Source organism: Capricornis sumatraensis, chromosome 18 (genome assembly GCF_032405125.1).
Source record: "Capricornis sumatraensis isolate serow.1 chromosome 18, serow.2, whole genome shotgun sequence".
Classification (NCBI taxonomy): domain Eukaryota; kingdom Metazoa; phylum Chordata; class Mammalia; order Artiodactyla; family Bovidae; genus Capricornis; species Capricornis sumatraensis.
In genome coordinates this window covers 10,481,222-10,493,726 of record NC_091086.1, presented here as the reverse complement: position 1 = coordinate 10,493,726, position 12,505 = coordinate 10,481,222, and the positions used below count along the sequence as shown (strand labels likewise).

Sequence of the window (12,505 nt, the reverse complement as noted above, 5' to 3'; positions counted from 1 at the left end):
TACAGTCCATGGGACACGACTGAGTGACTTCACTCCATATATATACACACACACACACACACACACGTATATATATGTATACATATTTTAAACTGGAGGTTGGTTTCCTTACAGCACCGTGTCGGCTTCTGCCATACAAAAGTGTGAATCAGCCGTAAGTGTCCATGTGTCCCCTCCCTTCTGAACCACCCTCCAGCCCCTCATCCCACCCCTCTAGGTTGTCACAGCCCCGAGTTGAGTTCCCTGGGTTATACAGCAACTTCCCATTAGCCCAGGTTGACACCTGTACTTGTTCTTCTTAAGTGCTTTTAGGTAAATGAAGCTGGGCTTCCATTTTTTCAAGCAGATCTGTTCTGTTTGCTTGTTTGCTTTCGATTGTTTTGTTTTTCCTCTATAATTTGCTTCTCAAACATTTTAGAATACCAGAGAACCCAACTTGTGTTACAGAACATCCACGAGGTGGCACTGTTGAAGTTCTCTTGACTTGCAGAGTGTAGTTCAGAGGCAGCCCCTTCTCTTGGGGAGTGTACAGAGTTGGAGAAGAGACAGAACAGATGAACATGTGTTATGTATATAAATATGGTTAGTATAATTGCATGCAATTCAGTTTTCATTACAGCGAATTTTAAGGCACTGTCCATATCTCTGTTAAAGTGGAATTTTGTGGTACTGAATATTATATGAAATGAATGGACCATTGGCTGGGACATGGAAATGTTTTTGTTAAAATGCTATTTGTTTTAGCAGGATTTGATCTGAACATATATACATGTGTCAGTATATATCATGCATATGAATCTAATAGCTGGGGACAAGCTGGCCGAGTTGATTGTGTTAGTTGCTGTCTAGTAGACTTGGATTAGATCTGGCATTGGTTCCTTAGCACAGACCATGCCTCAAGAAAGAGCTTTAGGGAAGAAACAGGTCCATGTGTTTGTTCATGCTTGGGTTTAATAATGTGTGGAGTAACTTACTAATCATTATTCTAGTTTGATGCTTAGCTTTTACTGTAGATGATCCTGCGTTTGAATTTTTACTTGGTTGAAATTGACAGTCAACTTAAGACTTCTTTTGATTGTAAAAACCATTAATTCTATAAAAACGGCCTGTAGTTTTCACTTTTTAATACTTGCTGTGAATACCGTACCTGTCAGTGTAGGGAAAGTGGAAAATGTCTGTGGTCTCTGGCTCCTTTTGGTTCAGTGGAAAAAGTGATAATTGTGATATGCTTTTTAAAAATCATGGTGCATGTTTAGTCTGCAGTGTCAGTTTCTGCAGGCTAAGTTTGTGGTTTGTAAGAACTGTTGTTAAAGGGAAAATTTATACCTTTTGAAGTAGAGACAGATTGTGCTTCAAGAAGGATGATAAGTATTGGTGAGGTGTCTGAGCAATTAAGAATTTTAAAAACACTTAGCTTCGTGGCCATGGTTTATTCCTTTGTCCCCCAAGTAAGGATGGTAAACCATTACAGACTGTAAATGGGACAGAGGTTAGATCAGCGGTCTCGGGAGCTGTGGAAGAACCAGAAGGTAGGCTTTAGGTTGGATGCAGGACCAGAGGTCCAGTATGTCAGAGTGGAGAGGCCGATTGCTGAATCTGGCAGCCCCCCCATTTGAATCCCAGCACCTGCACCTAATATGCGAGCCCACTTTTTGGAACCTCTGTTTCCTTATCAGTGTGGGAATAATACTAATACGTTATAGGATATAGTGAGGATTAAACATAATGTACATAATATGCCTGGCATCTGGTAGGTAGTCTGAGGATGACAGTTTAAGGAGGGGGAAAAAAAAAAGTCCAGAGAGGCAGGAAACACCTGCTTCTCCAGGGGCAATGCGATTTATTGCCAGGAAGTTTTAATTATTCATCCACTGATTTCCGAATTGATTCATCCTGACATCATTTAGGTAGGTGTATGTGCCACTCTGTTGGCATAACAAAATGTTGGACTTTGTGACCTGAGCATTATTTTACTTCATTTTAGTCTGAATCTTTAGGTCACTATATTCCAAGTTAAAGAAATCCAGTGACACGCTGTTGCTGTCAGGAAAGAAAGCCTCTGACTTCAGGTTTTACAACTAGATTTGTGACTAGGGAGGGGAAGGGACAGCAGGGGTGGGTGGGGAAGAAAATTTCTTTGCAGCTGCTCTTTGAAATGCGTTTCTAAAATAATAAAGTTTCTGTAATTGTATGAAATAAGCAGCTGTCTTGAAACTGGCTATAGTCAAGGGCATTGAACTGACATTACACATTTGAGTTTCATTTTGGTGCAGTGTTGTTTACATACCGAGCTTTGAAACTTTGCCTTTTAATTGTTTTAATTTATTATTGAAAAATTTCCAGACCTTCCTCTGGTGCGTATAATTAGCACCAGCAGCACTTCTTCAGCACTGTGTGTGCAGTATTCTGGACTCATTTTCCGAGGCCATAATGTGTCCTCTTACTGCCTTGGGAAGGGGGGTGCTGTGGGAGATGGGGGAGTCTCAGCACTGTAGAGTAAATGAGAGCCAGACATTGATACTTTAAGAAAATGCTTTAGTTGTAACACCTCAGAGCACTTTTTAGCTTAGGCAAATGGGCCACCTTATTCAGTAACCTCTTTGTTCTGAGTAGTCTTGAAACCAGAAAGTTATAAAGTCTTCATGGCTCCTGGGAGTGGCTACTCCCAGGTGCCCAAATAGAGGTTGTGTGATTCCTGTTCTTTCAGTATTTAAGGAATATGAGATTTACTCCAAGCTATTAGGGAAGACTTAGCGACTTGCCAGGGAAGGCATGTCATGTTTTCTCTGCAGAAAATAACAAGGGAAGGGAATACTGCTGAGCTTCCTTAGCCAGTGATACCAGCTAAGGCAGTTTCTGCAAGAGGGAAGAAGAGAGACTGGTATTTACCAAATGTCTGCTCTGTATCTGACTCCTGAATAACCTCTTCTTACTAACCTTCCCAACAGGGTTAGGAAGATCCTTCTCTATAAAATGAGGCTATTGATAGCCTATCTCAGAGGGTTATCATGCTGATGAGAGGAGATAATCCATCTTAAGCATTTAATATTACTCTTATTTTATGAAAGACTGAGATCCAAAAAGGAAAACTGGTTTGCTTCCACGAGGTTGTATGTCTCTATAGCCAGTATGTTTTCCAAGAGACTGACACATGCTGCACCCTGGAAAGAGGGGGTGAATTTAAAGGATTAACAAAAGGAAGTAAACCCCCCAGATTCCACTGAGCTGTTGCTAGATTGGACCAGTGGCATTTGAAAGAGTAGGAGGTATGTGTCTAATAATGAGTTTCCTTATGCAGAATCTTGCTGACCGCCCGTAGGTAGGGGAACATCAGTGAGGACTAAAAGGGATATTGTTGCTATAAAGCATAAGTTCCCAGCATGTAGGAATTACCTGGTGATAATTCTTAAGAACTGACTCATTGGAAAAAACCCTGATGCTGGGAAAGATTGAAGGCAGGAGGAGAAGGGAATGACAGAGGCTAAGATGGTTGGATGGCATCACCGACTCGATGGACATGAGTTTGAGCGAGCTCCGGGAGTTGGTGATGGACAGGGAGGCCTGGCATGCTGCAGTCCATGGGGTCGCAAAGAGTTGGACACGACTGAGCGACTGAACTGAATTCTTAAGAAGATAGATTCCTGGGCCCACCATCTACATATTCTGACTCAGTTGATGAGGAGAATATTCAGAAATTATTTTTGCTACTACTGTTTCTCAAATCACTAACCCCAAATGATTCAAGTATAACCACACAGGCTTCCTAGAACCAGCTCATAGACCGCCCAGCCGGGCGGAAGGTTTGGATGCAGCTTTCCCAGCTAGTATTCAGACCATGGGGATGTGGCAGCCATTGAGGCCTGAAAAGACAGCATATAATGTATTCTTACCTATTTGTTTTCTCTCTCAGCAGAGGATTTGAGAGGTGTGTTGGTTGGGGGTGTGTTTATAACCAGTTAGCAGAGTTTGGTTAATAATTGGAATTAACATAAACCTTAGACAGTGACTGTGTGCTAATGTTAAGTGTAGAAACTAGAAGATAGTCAGAGAAGTACCCTAGAATGACGAAAATTGAGAAGAGCTAAGTTTATTAGGCCATGGGTGGAGACTGTAAAAGTAAATATGATCAAAGAGGGTAGAGAGATTCTGAAATCTGAAGTTCAGATGAATAGTTTGTCAGTCTTGTCAGTGAGTGGCCCAAGTAGAACCCCCTGTGATTCTCCGTGAATTTCCCGCACTTTAAATACACTTAGATGGAGGAAAGGGGCCTGGAGATAACAGAATGGTAGCCTGAATCTTTGAGAATGGTATCAAAAAGTCCAAGCCCTGAGTAATGTGAAGTTGTCTAAAATGGTTACATAATTTGGGAGAGTTAAAAACAGAATGAACTAGTCCACTGTTTGGAGCACGAGTGAGAAGAATGAAGGGACAGTGTACTTGGAATAGATGGTGAAGTGGTGATAGGAAGAAACAGCGTATTTTCGCTTCTCACTTAACTTTCCTTTTTTCTTTTGCCACTAAGAATCATGGCTTTAAAACTAGAAGGGTAGAAAAATTGTCCAAGAAAGGAAGAAGATATTTAGGAAACACATAGCTCCTGTAACAAGTAGACCTAGAGATGTTGTGCCAGGATAGTGACAGAGCCCGAGGTGGTGTTTTTCAGAATTGTGAAACATTGAGAAATAACTGCAAGCCAGGAGGCAGAGCCGCTGGCTGCGCTTGCGCACGTGCACCGTGTACAGCTGTGTTTGGTCGTCTCCTGCGTGACAGTACCCAGAGATGCTTGAGGAGCCAACTTCCTGGTTTTTCAGAACTAGAGAACTGGGAGACAGTGTATGTGGGAGATACTGGCTGTTGAATTTGACGTTTGATTCCCGCCGAATTTTCAAATGGGTTATCAAAAGTTAATTGGCTGTTGAAAAGACTGTGTAGCAGTATGTAAGCCTAGAAGGATATAGTGTACAGAACGTCAAAGGTCATTATCTCTTGAGCAGTGAAGTTCGGGGATTTAAAGATATTTATAGGCAAAGTTTTCCCACAGTGAACATGGGTTGTGTGTGTTTAAAAGGGACACAAAGCAGGTAGTGCCAACTTGTAAACAAATAATTGCAATGCCAACTTGATGTAGTAAGCACCAGCAAGGGAACACAGAGTAACCATACCGAGTTCACCTGATAATGTAAAGATGGCAGTGTCTTCATGGGGCAGTTTCTCCAAGTATCTTTGAGGGCTGAATAGAGAGATGTGGGCGGAATACTACTCAGCCATTAAAAAGAATACATTTGAATCAGTTCTGATGAGATGGATGAAACTGGAGCCGATTATACAGAGTGAAGTAAGCCAGAAAGAAAAACACCAATACAGTATACTAACACATATATATGGAATTTAGAAAGATGGCAGTGATGACCCTGTATGCAAGACAGCAAAAGAGACACAGATGTGTAGAGCGAACTTTTGGACTCAGAGGGAGAGGGAGAGGGTGGGATGATTTGGGAGAATGGCACTGAAACATGTATACTATCATGTAAGAAACGAATCGCCAGTCTGTGTCCGATGCAGGATACAGGATGCTTGGGGCTGGTGCACGGGGATGACCCAGAGAGATGTTGTGGGGAGGGAGGTGGGAGGGGGGGTTCATGTTTGGGAACGCATGTACACCCGTGGTGGATTCATGTCAATGTATGGCAAAACCAGTACAGTATTGTAAAGTAAAATAAAGTAAAAATACAAATTTAAATAAATAAATAAATAATAATAAAATAGAATATCTGTGGGGAAAAAAAATAGAGAGATGTGGGCTGGAAAATAGTATACAATCCAGATAATTATAGAACTGGTAGCTCGGGGTTGGTACTTTGTATTTAGTGAATGGATGTATAATAGCCTGAAGGGAAATAGAGAATCATGGGTGCTGTCCTTGGTTCTGACCCATTTAGCATGTTTGCCAACAGCTTGGAATAAGACTTACTACATTTGCCCGTCATGCAGATCTGGTGTGGAATGTCCACACTTCTGGGTAACAGAATCAGAATTGTAGAGGCTGATTTCAAGGGTCAGATAAAGCTTTGAAAGTGAACTATAGTGAGGATAACTGTAGACTTCTGTGTGAATCTGCCCTCCCCTTTTAACTTAGCCATACCAATGCAGAATTAGGGGGAATTGTTTTTAACAGACATTTTATGGGGAGATGCCTAAGGTTTCAGTTCAGCTTACTAACATCTTAGGAGTCTACTGTGATTTGGCTGTTAGATGAAGGCAGTGTAATCTTCGATTGCCTTATCTCTTAATATAATGACATGCACAAGAAAATATAGTGACCCCAGTGTAGTCTTCGTTATCAGATCATAACTTGAATATTAGATCTAGTGTAGAGTGGAACCAGTATGTGAAGGGCTTGTAAACCATAAATCAACAGTGTAAATACTCAAGAGTGGGAAAAAAACCTTAGTTTGTAAAGCATTTTTTATATATCATCTCGTTATATTTTCAAAATAAGGCAAATTATTCTCCTCATTTTATACAGATGAGGAAATTGAGGTTCTGAAAGTTTAATGATTTACCTAGACCCTGTCAAGTTAGTGTGACTATACTGCTTCTGTTTATTGTGAAAAAAGAAAATATTAACCTTGAATGATGCTTTGTTATCTTTAAAATCCTATCATAAAGCTTTGTTGATTCATACAGGTAATATGAGAAAGGATAGTACTGGCCATTGCATGGTACATGGTAAAGAAAACAGGGGTAGGGATGCTTCAGTATTGTTTAGGTATTTGTTTCATGTCATGGAACTTCTTGGTGGTGAACCTAGACTTGACATTGGAATTTTCCGACTGTATGTTTAGTGTTCCCACTGCAACACAGAGGAGACCTGGGGAAAGCTTTATTTCTTGTAGCTGCAAAAGGGCACGTCCAGAACCACAGGATGGGACTGTGTAGGTGGCGACACTGTTGACCAGAGGGCTCGTCTTACCTTTGAATGTCAGGCAAAGGCTGAATCTTGGTTGTCTTTGAAAGGATACTTGCACTGTGTAGGATTAAACCTCCTAAGGGTCTAGAATTTTTAGGATGTGGTTCATGGTTTTGAGGGTTTTACCTGCATAAGAAGGAGATGGAGAAAAATGATTAACAAAAGTACAACTAAGTACTGTTGACTTAATTCTTGGATTGTTGTGTTTTTTTCATAAGCTTTTTCATATAAGTTAGTGTTCCACCTTTTTGTCTCCTTAGCCCCAGGGGATTCACATAGGTCATGGATTAATGGGATGATTTGTTATCAGAAGCAGTAAATCGAAGGGGAAAGAATGCAAACTTTGGAAGAAGAGATCAAAGTTCCACTCTTGACTTCACTATCCTCTAGTTGTGAAACCATAAATCCTTTTATCTCTCTCTGCCTCATCTGTAAAATTTGGGGTGTCATTGCCCCATAAAGTTCTGTAAAAGAAAATGAGAATAAATATTTCGTTAGAACATCTGACAAATACAGAACTGCCCAGGGTTGACTTTTACACCCAGGAACTGATAGATCAGTTGTTTTTTCTTAAAAAATCAGAACCCAAAAGAAGTATGTATGTTTAGGTACTCCTGTACATGTGTATCTGCAGAACTTTCGATATTGTTCAAGCACGTTTCCTGGTTCAGGATTCCTTTATCCTCTTAGCTTTAAGGACGTGGTGGCTGGCTTGTTTCCGTCTCCCTTCCTATCCCTTCACTGCCTTTTGTATTTTGTGTTTCCGTCCCCCTTCCTATCCCTCCACTGCTTCTGTATTTTGCAGAGCAAGGCTTAGACCACATAGCAGAGAACATTCTTTCCTACCTGGATGCCAGATCTCTGTGTGCAGCAGAGCTGGTGTGTAAAGAGTGGCAGCGAGTGATCTCGGAAGGAATGCTTTGGAAGAAGCTGATTGAACGGATGGTGCGCACTGACCCTCTGTGGAAGGGACTTTCAGAAAGAAGAGGGTGGTAAGTATTCAGGTTGCTTGTTCCCTTGAAACACAGTTTCTTTGACCTAGGGTCAGTTTGAGTACTAAAAAACGTAGTTATAAATACTGGCTTAATGTGTTGGCCTATTTTAAATAAGTGGAGAAAGATGCGTGGTCAAGAGTTGAGAGGAGGAAAGTTAAAGCTGTTAGAATAACCTCTTCTGAAATGCATATTTCCTGTATATTTATTAACTGTTGGATATATTATACAGTTTGAGCAGTTTGACTTTTCAAAGCTATATGTTTATGCTTTTCCTTTCACATTTTCCTTAGGCGTTGATCCCATTACCAAGAGATAGATATGGAAAAGGGAGTCATGAGAATGTCAGATAATGTCATTTTGCTGTTAGATGTTGATCCTGGTTGAAGATGGGAGGGATACAACAGGCAGGATTTTTCAGAGACAGCCCATCGTCTCTGAAATGCAGCTTTATAGGTCTGTACATGTCAGTAGTCTGGCCCAGTTAGCACAGAGAAAGAGTGCCAAGCTAGGACACACAGGAGGTGGTGTGAGTGGTGGCTAGGGCTGTGTTTCCTTTATAGGAAGAGATTTGATATGTACTAAGTCAGATTTTTCACAAAGTTACATTAGCCCTTTTTATTGAACTGTAGAATGAAGGGCCAGATGATTGTGCTGGGTATTCAGAAAATAAAAAGTTAGGATCATGTAAAGAACTGTAAGTTGAACTTATGTTAAACATGTACATTTAATTGTCAGAAATCCTGCTTTTGAACTGTTAAAGCTCAATGCAAATCAACAGACTTGAAAGATACAACTTTGTAAGCACCATGTTTAAATAAAAGTCACCCTTTTATGTGCAAAAATGTAACATCTGTTTGTTTTTATTTGCCAGGGATCAGTACCTGTTTAAAAACAGACCAACAGATGGCCCTCCGAATTCATTTTATAGGTCATTATACCCAAAGATTATCCAGGATATAGAGGTAATTTTATGATTTATCTTTTTTATGGGCTTAGTGTTCAGTTGATCTAAAAATCATAGAACGGGTCTTTTTTTTTTAAGGTGAAGTCTTAGAGCAAATATGTTTAAATGTGTAATCTGCACATTACAATGTGTAATTCTTCAGATTGGATAGTGCTTTTCTGTATTAAAAAAAGAAAAAAAAGGTCTAACTTTTCTAAAATGTGAAATGCTTTTGCAAGGCTGCCAGTTAATTGAAACCTTAATCCAAAATTACCTTTTTAATTTGATGAAATTTCCAAAATCCAAGGCCCAGTTTTTCAGGTAAACGTAGTTTCACCTTTTTGAGCCACCTCTAGAGAACTAGAGAAGGCACAGTCACAGTTTCCTCCGTAAATTTCCCATACTTTTTCATTAAAAGGATTCCAGTATGATTCTAAGCAATAGTTAAGTGGTTTTTATAGAGCAAATTACACTCGTGGACCATTTTGGATTTGAGTGCAGCTTCCCCAGACCAGTAAAACTCTGTGAACTTGATGAGAGACATTGGAGATGTTTGATATTGTTCATGTGTTCTAATTAGTTCGGTTTTATTATTTAGCCCTTTTCCTTGAACCAGGAAAGACATGCACAGGCATTTCTCATTAACTCTTTCACATGTGTTCTTGGCAGGTCTTGGTTACTTCACTATTTCCTCCTTGGCGAAAAAAAGAGTTCAACCTTTGCTAGGCAATGCTGTATCACTCATAAAGTTATACTCGGCTTCCCAAATGTGAAGTAATCCTCATCCCCAGGTGATAGGCATAAAAGTTATTGTGCCAAAATTCATTAATAGAGAAACATGTGCTTTTTGTAGCCGCCCACTTCTTTTTTAAGGCAGATGTGATGTGAACTAATGGAACTGTTTGGTTAATGGTAAATCTGAATGTGACTGGAATATCGTTATTTCAAATGCAAGCTGTTGTCTTGAGTATTCTGATCCCTAAAATGAGCTGTGAAGTAACCTTTTAGGGAAGTAAAAGCTTTAATTGAGTTAGAGCTTTTGCCAGACAAATCCTAAAATTTAGGAATTAATTGATTTATTGACAGTTCAAAGCTTAGAATAAATTGCTCCAACAGTATTAGTAACTGAGACATAGTGTTAGCTTGGACCTTAAATTGGTGTGTGTGTTTCAGATAAGAAGGATTGTCTTTTACCCCTATGTAGTTTTACTAAGACTGCTTATGCATATATCTTAGAAACTATATTACTTTTTACTTTTTTCCTCCCAACTATTCTTTATAACATATCTTCAAATTTCCTTGAATAATTTTTAGCAAGTCCTTCATTATAAGAAGGATGATGTCTAAGATCAATCATTAATAAATAGGAACTCTGCAAGGACTTTGATCAGATTGAAGATTTGGTGACATAGATTATTTTAATTCTCATGAGTACTATCATAACCTACAGTATGAATTCAGTTTTCTGTGGCATGACAGTATGTGACACCACCTAACATAACCATTTCCTCAGGCTAAAATAACATTTTAAAGTTAGTGGAGGAGGCAGCTGTGAGGGAAAACAGAGCTATAGGGCAGAATCCCATTTGACAGAAAACCTCTGCATCACGGTGGTCTACAGTGTGGTTCCTAGAGTGTGGCTGAGGAAAACCCACTGGTAGGCCGCAAGAGTCTCCTCCAGACTTTTGTGGGCTAGATCTCTTAGTGTGAGGGTTGGTGTTTTATACTTGGGTACATTCACTCATAGTAATAATAATAAAAATAATGGACTGCGTAGGGAGTGATTACTTGTCATAGATACTTTAAGTGTTTTATAATTCATTTTCTCATTTTACACTCTGGACAGTGCTTGAAAGGGTAAGCCCTGTCCTGATTTAAAGTTGAGGAATCTGAGGCTTACCCAGATTAAATAGCTTGCCCATGATCACACAGGCAGTGGGTAGTTGAGTCTGTGATCAACCTTACCTTCTTCTGCACTCAATACAGCTTTTTTTACACTAGAGATCACTGGTACTTCATCAAAATAGAGTTCTTTACCTCTTTTTTGTAAGTGTGTTTTATCTTCTCCTGGGTGGACATGAAAAGCAAAGAGTTGTTTCAGTGATCCATGGGTCAAACAAATGGGAGACTCACTGGCTTGGCTGTTTCCATGTGGCTGGTATAAAGCCCTCACAAGCAAACTATAGTAATTATAGGTACCCTCTTCTGAGCCCTTGCAGTATACTCATGAACTGTGTTGTGTGATTTTTATAGATTATTGATTGCTTGTAATTCTCACAAGATACCATCCGTACACAGCCTTAGAGTCTGTGTTTCTTTCCCCACATTCTCTGCAAGGTTGCCAGTTCACAGCACCTTTTGCTTTCTCTCCTTCTTGCTCTGCCGTGACAGTTCTAGCTCATGTGCGGCTCCTGTCATCTATACATCCCCATATTTGGCTCTGACAAGCAGATGACCTTGCCCTTCCACACTGACCCAAGAGGAATTGGCTAATTTTTAAGAAGAGTAGGGAACCTGGCTTAGTGTAGCCAAGCCTTATTATTCAGGAAATGAGAATATAAGAAATGAAGCCTGGAGAGAATAAGAATTCTTAGCTTTCTGCAGAGGTTCATCTCTCATGGGTATTCTTGCCACACACATGCACACACACACGCACGCACACACACACATGCACGCACACACAGACACACACACAGGTAGAAGGTAAGAGGGGAAGGGGGTAGGGTGGGAAGGAGAGAGTTTAGAGAGCCTCTGAATCGAGAAGGAATTCCTGGAAAACCTGAGGCACAGTCCTAAAAGAAACAACCATACGCCATTGCTTTCTAGAGTGTTAGTTGTTACCATCATCGTCATTATTAACAGGAGCTTACTGTTAGGTACTTTGCCACAGTGATTTAATTCATTTCTCAAATTGTCAGAACCAAAATTTTTAGTCCAAAACCCTGTTTGTCCTACCATGCCCTTAGGCGTTCCTTGACAGGAAGATGGGAGTTGTTAGAGCAGGCTTAATCAGTCAGAGTTCTGATGTCCTGAACTTGGATTTTTCTCTTTGTCATCTCAGAGTAGTGACAAACTCTTTCATGTAGAATGCCTTTTTTCCTTTTTTTTTTTTTTTTTAAATTCTCTGGATTAAAGCCTTTGAAGCCCTCTCCTTGGAACAGACCACTAGTAAAATGATGGTGTGTTGTATCGCACCTTTTAATAAGCCACATTTTATTCAGGGAAAGTGGGGAGCTTTTTTGTGGTTTGCAGACTTGATATTAACATTGTCCTAACCAGAAAATGCCAAAACTTGCCCACCCACCCAGTTGTGTTTAGGCTTCTAAAAATAATGTTATTCCTTCATCCTCAGACATCTGTTTTCACTCTATTGCCAATTTAAATGCTGCTGTATACTCTGTGTATCATGGCTACTTTCCCAGTTATTTTGAAAATTTGCACAGGGTAAGGGGATTTTAAAAGTTCTCAAAAATATGAAATATTCCTCTACAGTAGCCATACCGCACGATGTCCAAGTGAAAGGCAGGTATCTGCACCATTAAAAAGGTGCACCTGTGGTGCCTGCATTCCTGCTGCTGGCAGTAAGGTGATGGTTGA

At 40.0% G+C, this 12,505-nt stretch overlaps 1 protein-coding gene across 2 annotated transcripts in view; it reads left to right on the top strand.

Annotated features, from left to right (window-relative positions):
• FBXW11 (F-box and WD repeat domain containing 11) overlaps positions 1 to 12,505 on the top strand; it is a 131,158-nt gene that overhangs the window by 94,889 nt on the left and 23,764 nt on the right. For both annotated transcript variants that reach the window (XM_068990787.1, XM_068990786.1), the window contains exons 3-4: positions 7,776 to 7,962; positions 8,837 to 8,927. In XM_068990787.1, the coding sequence (XP_068846888.1) occupies positions 7,776 to 7,962; positions 8,837 to 8,927 (278 nt within the window). The remainder of the gene's footprint in view (positions 1 to 7,775; positions 7,963 to 8,836; positions 8,928 to 12,505) is intronic.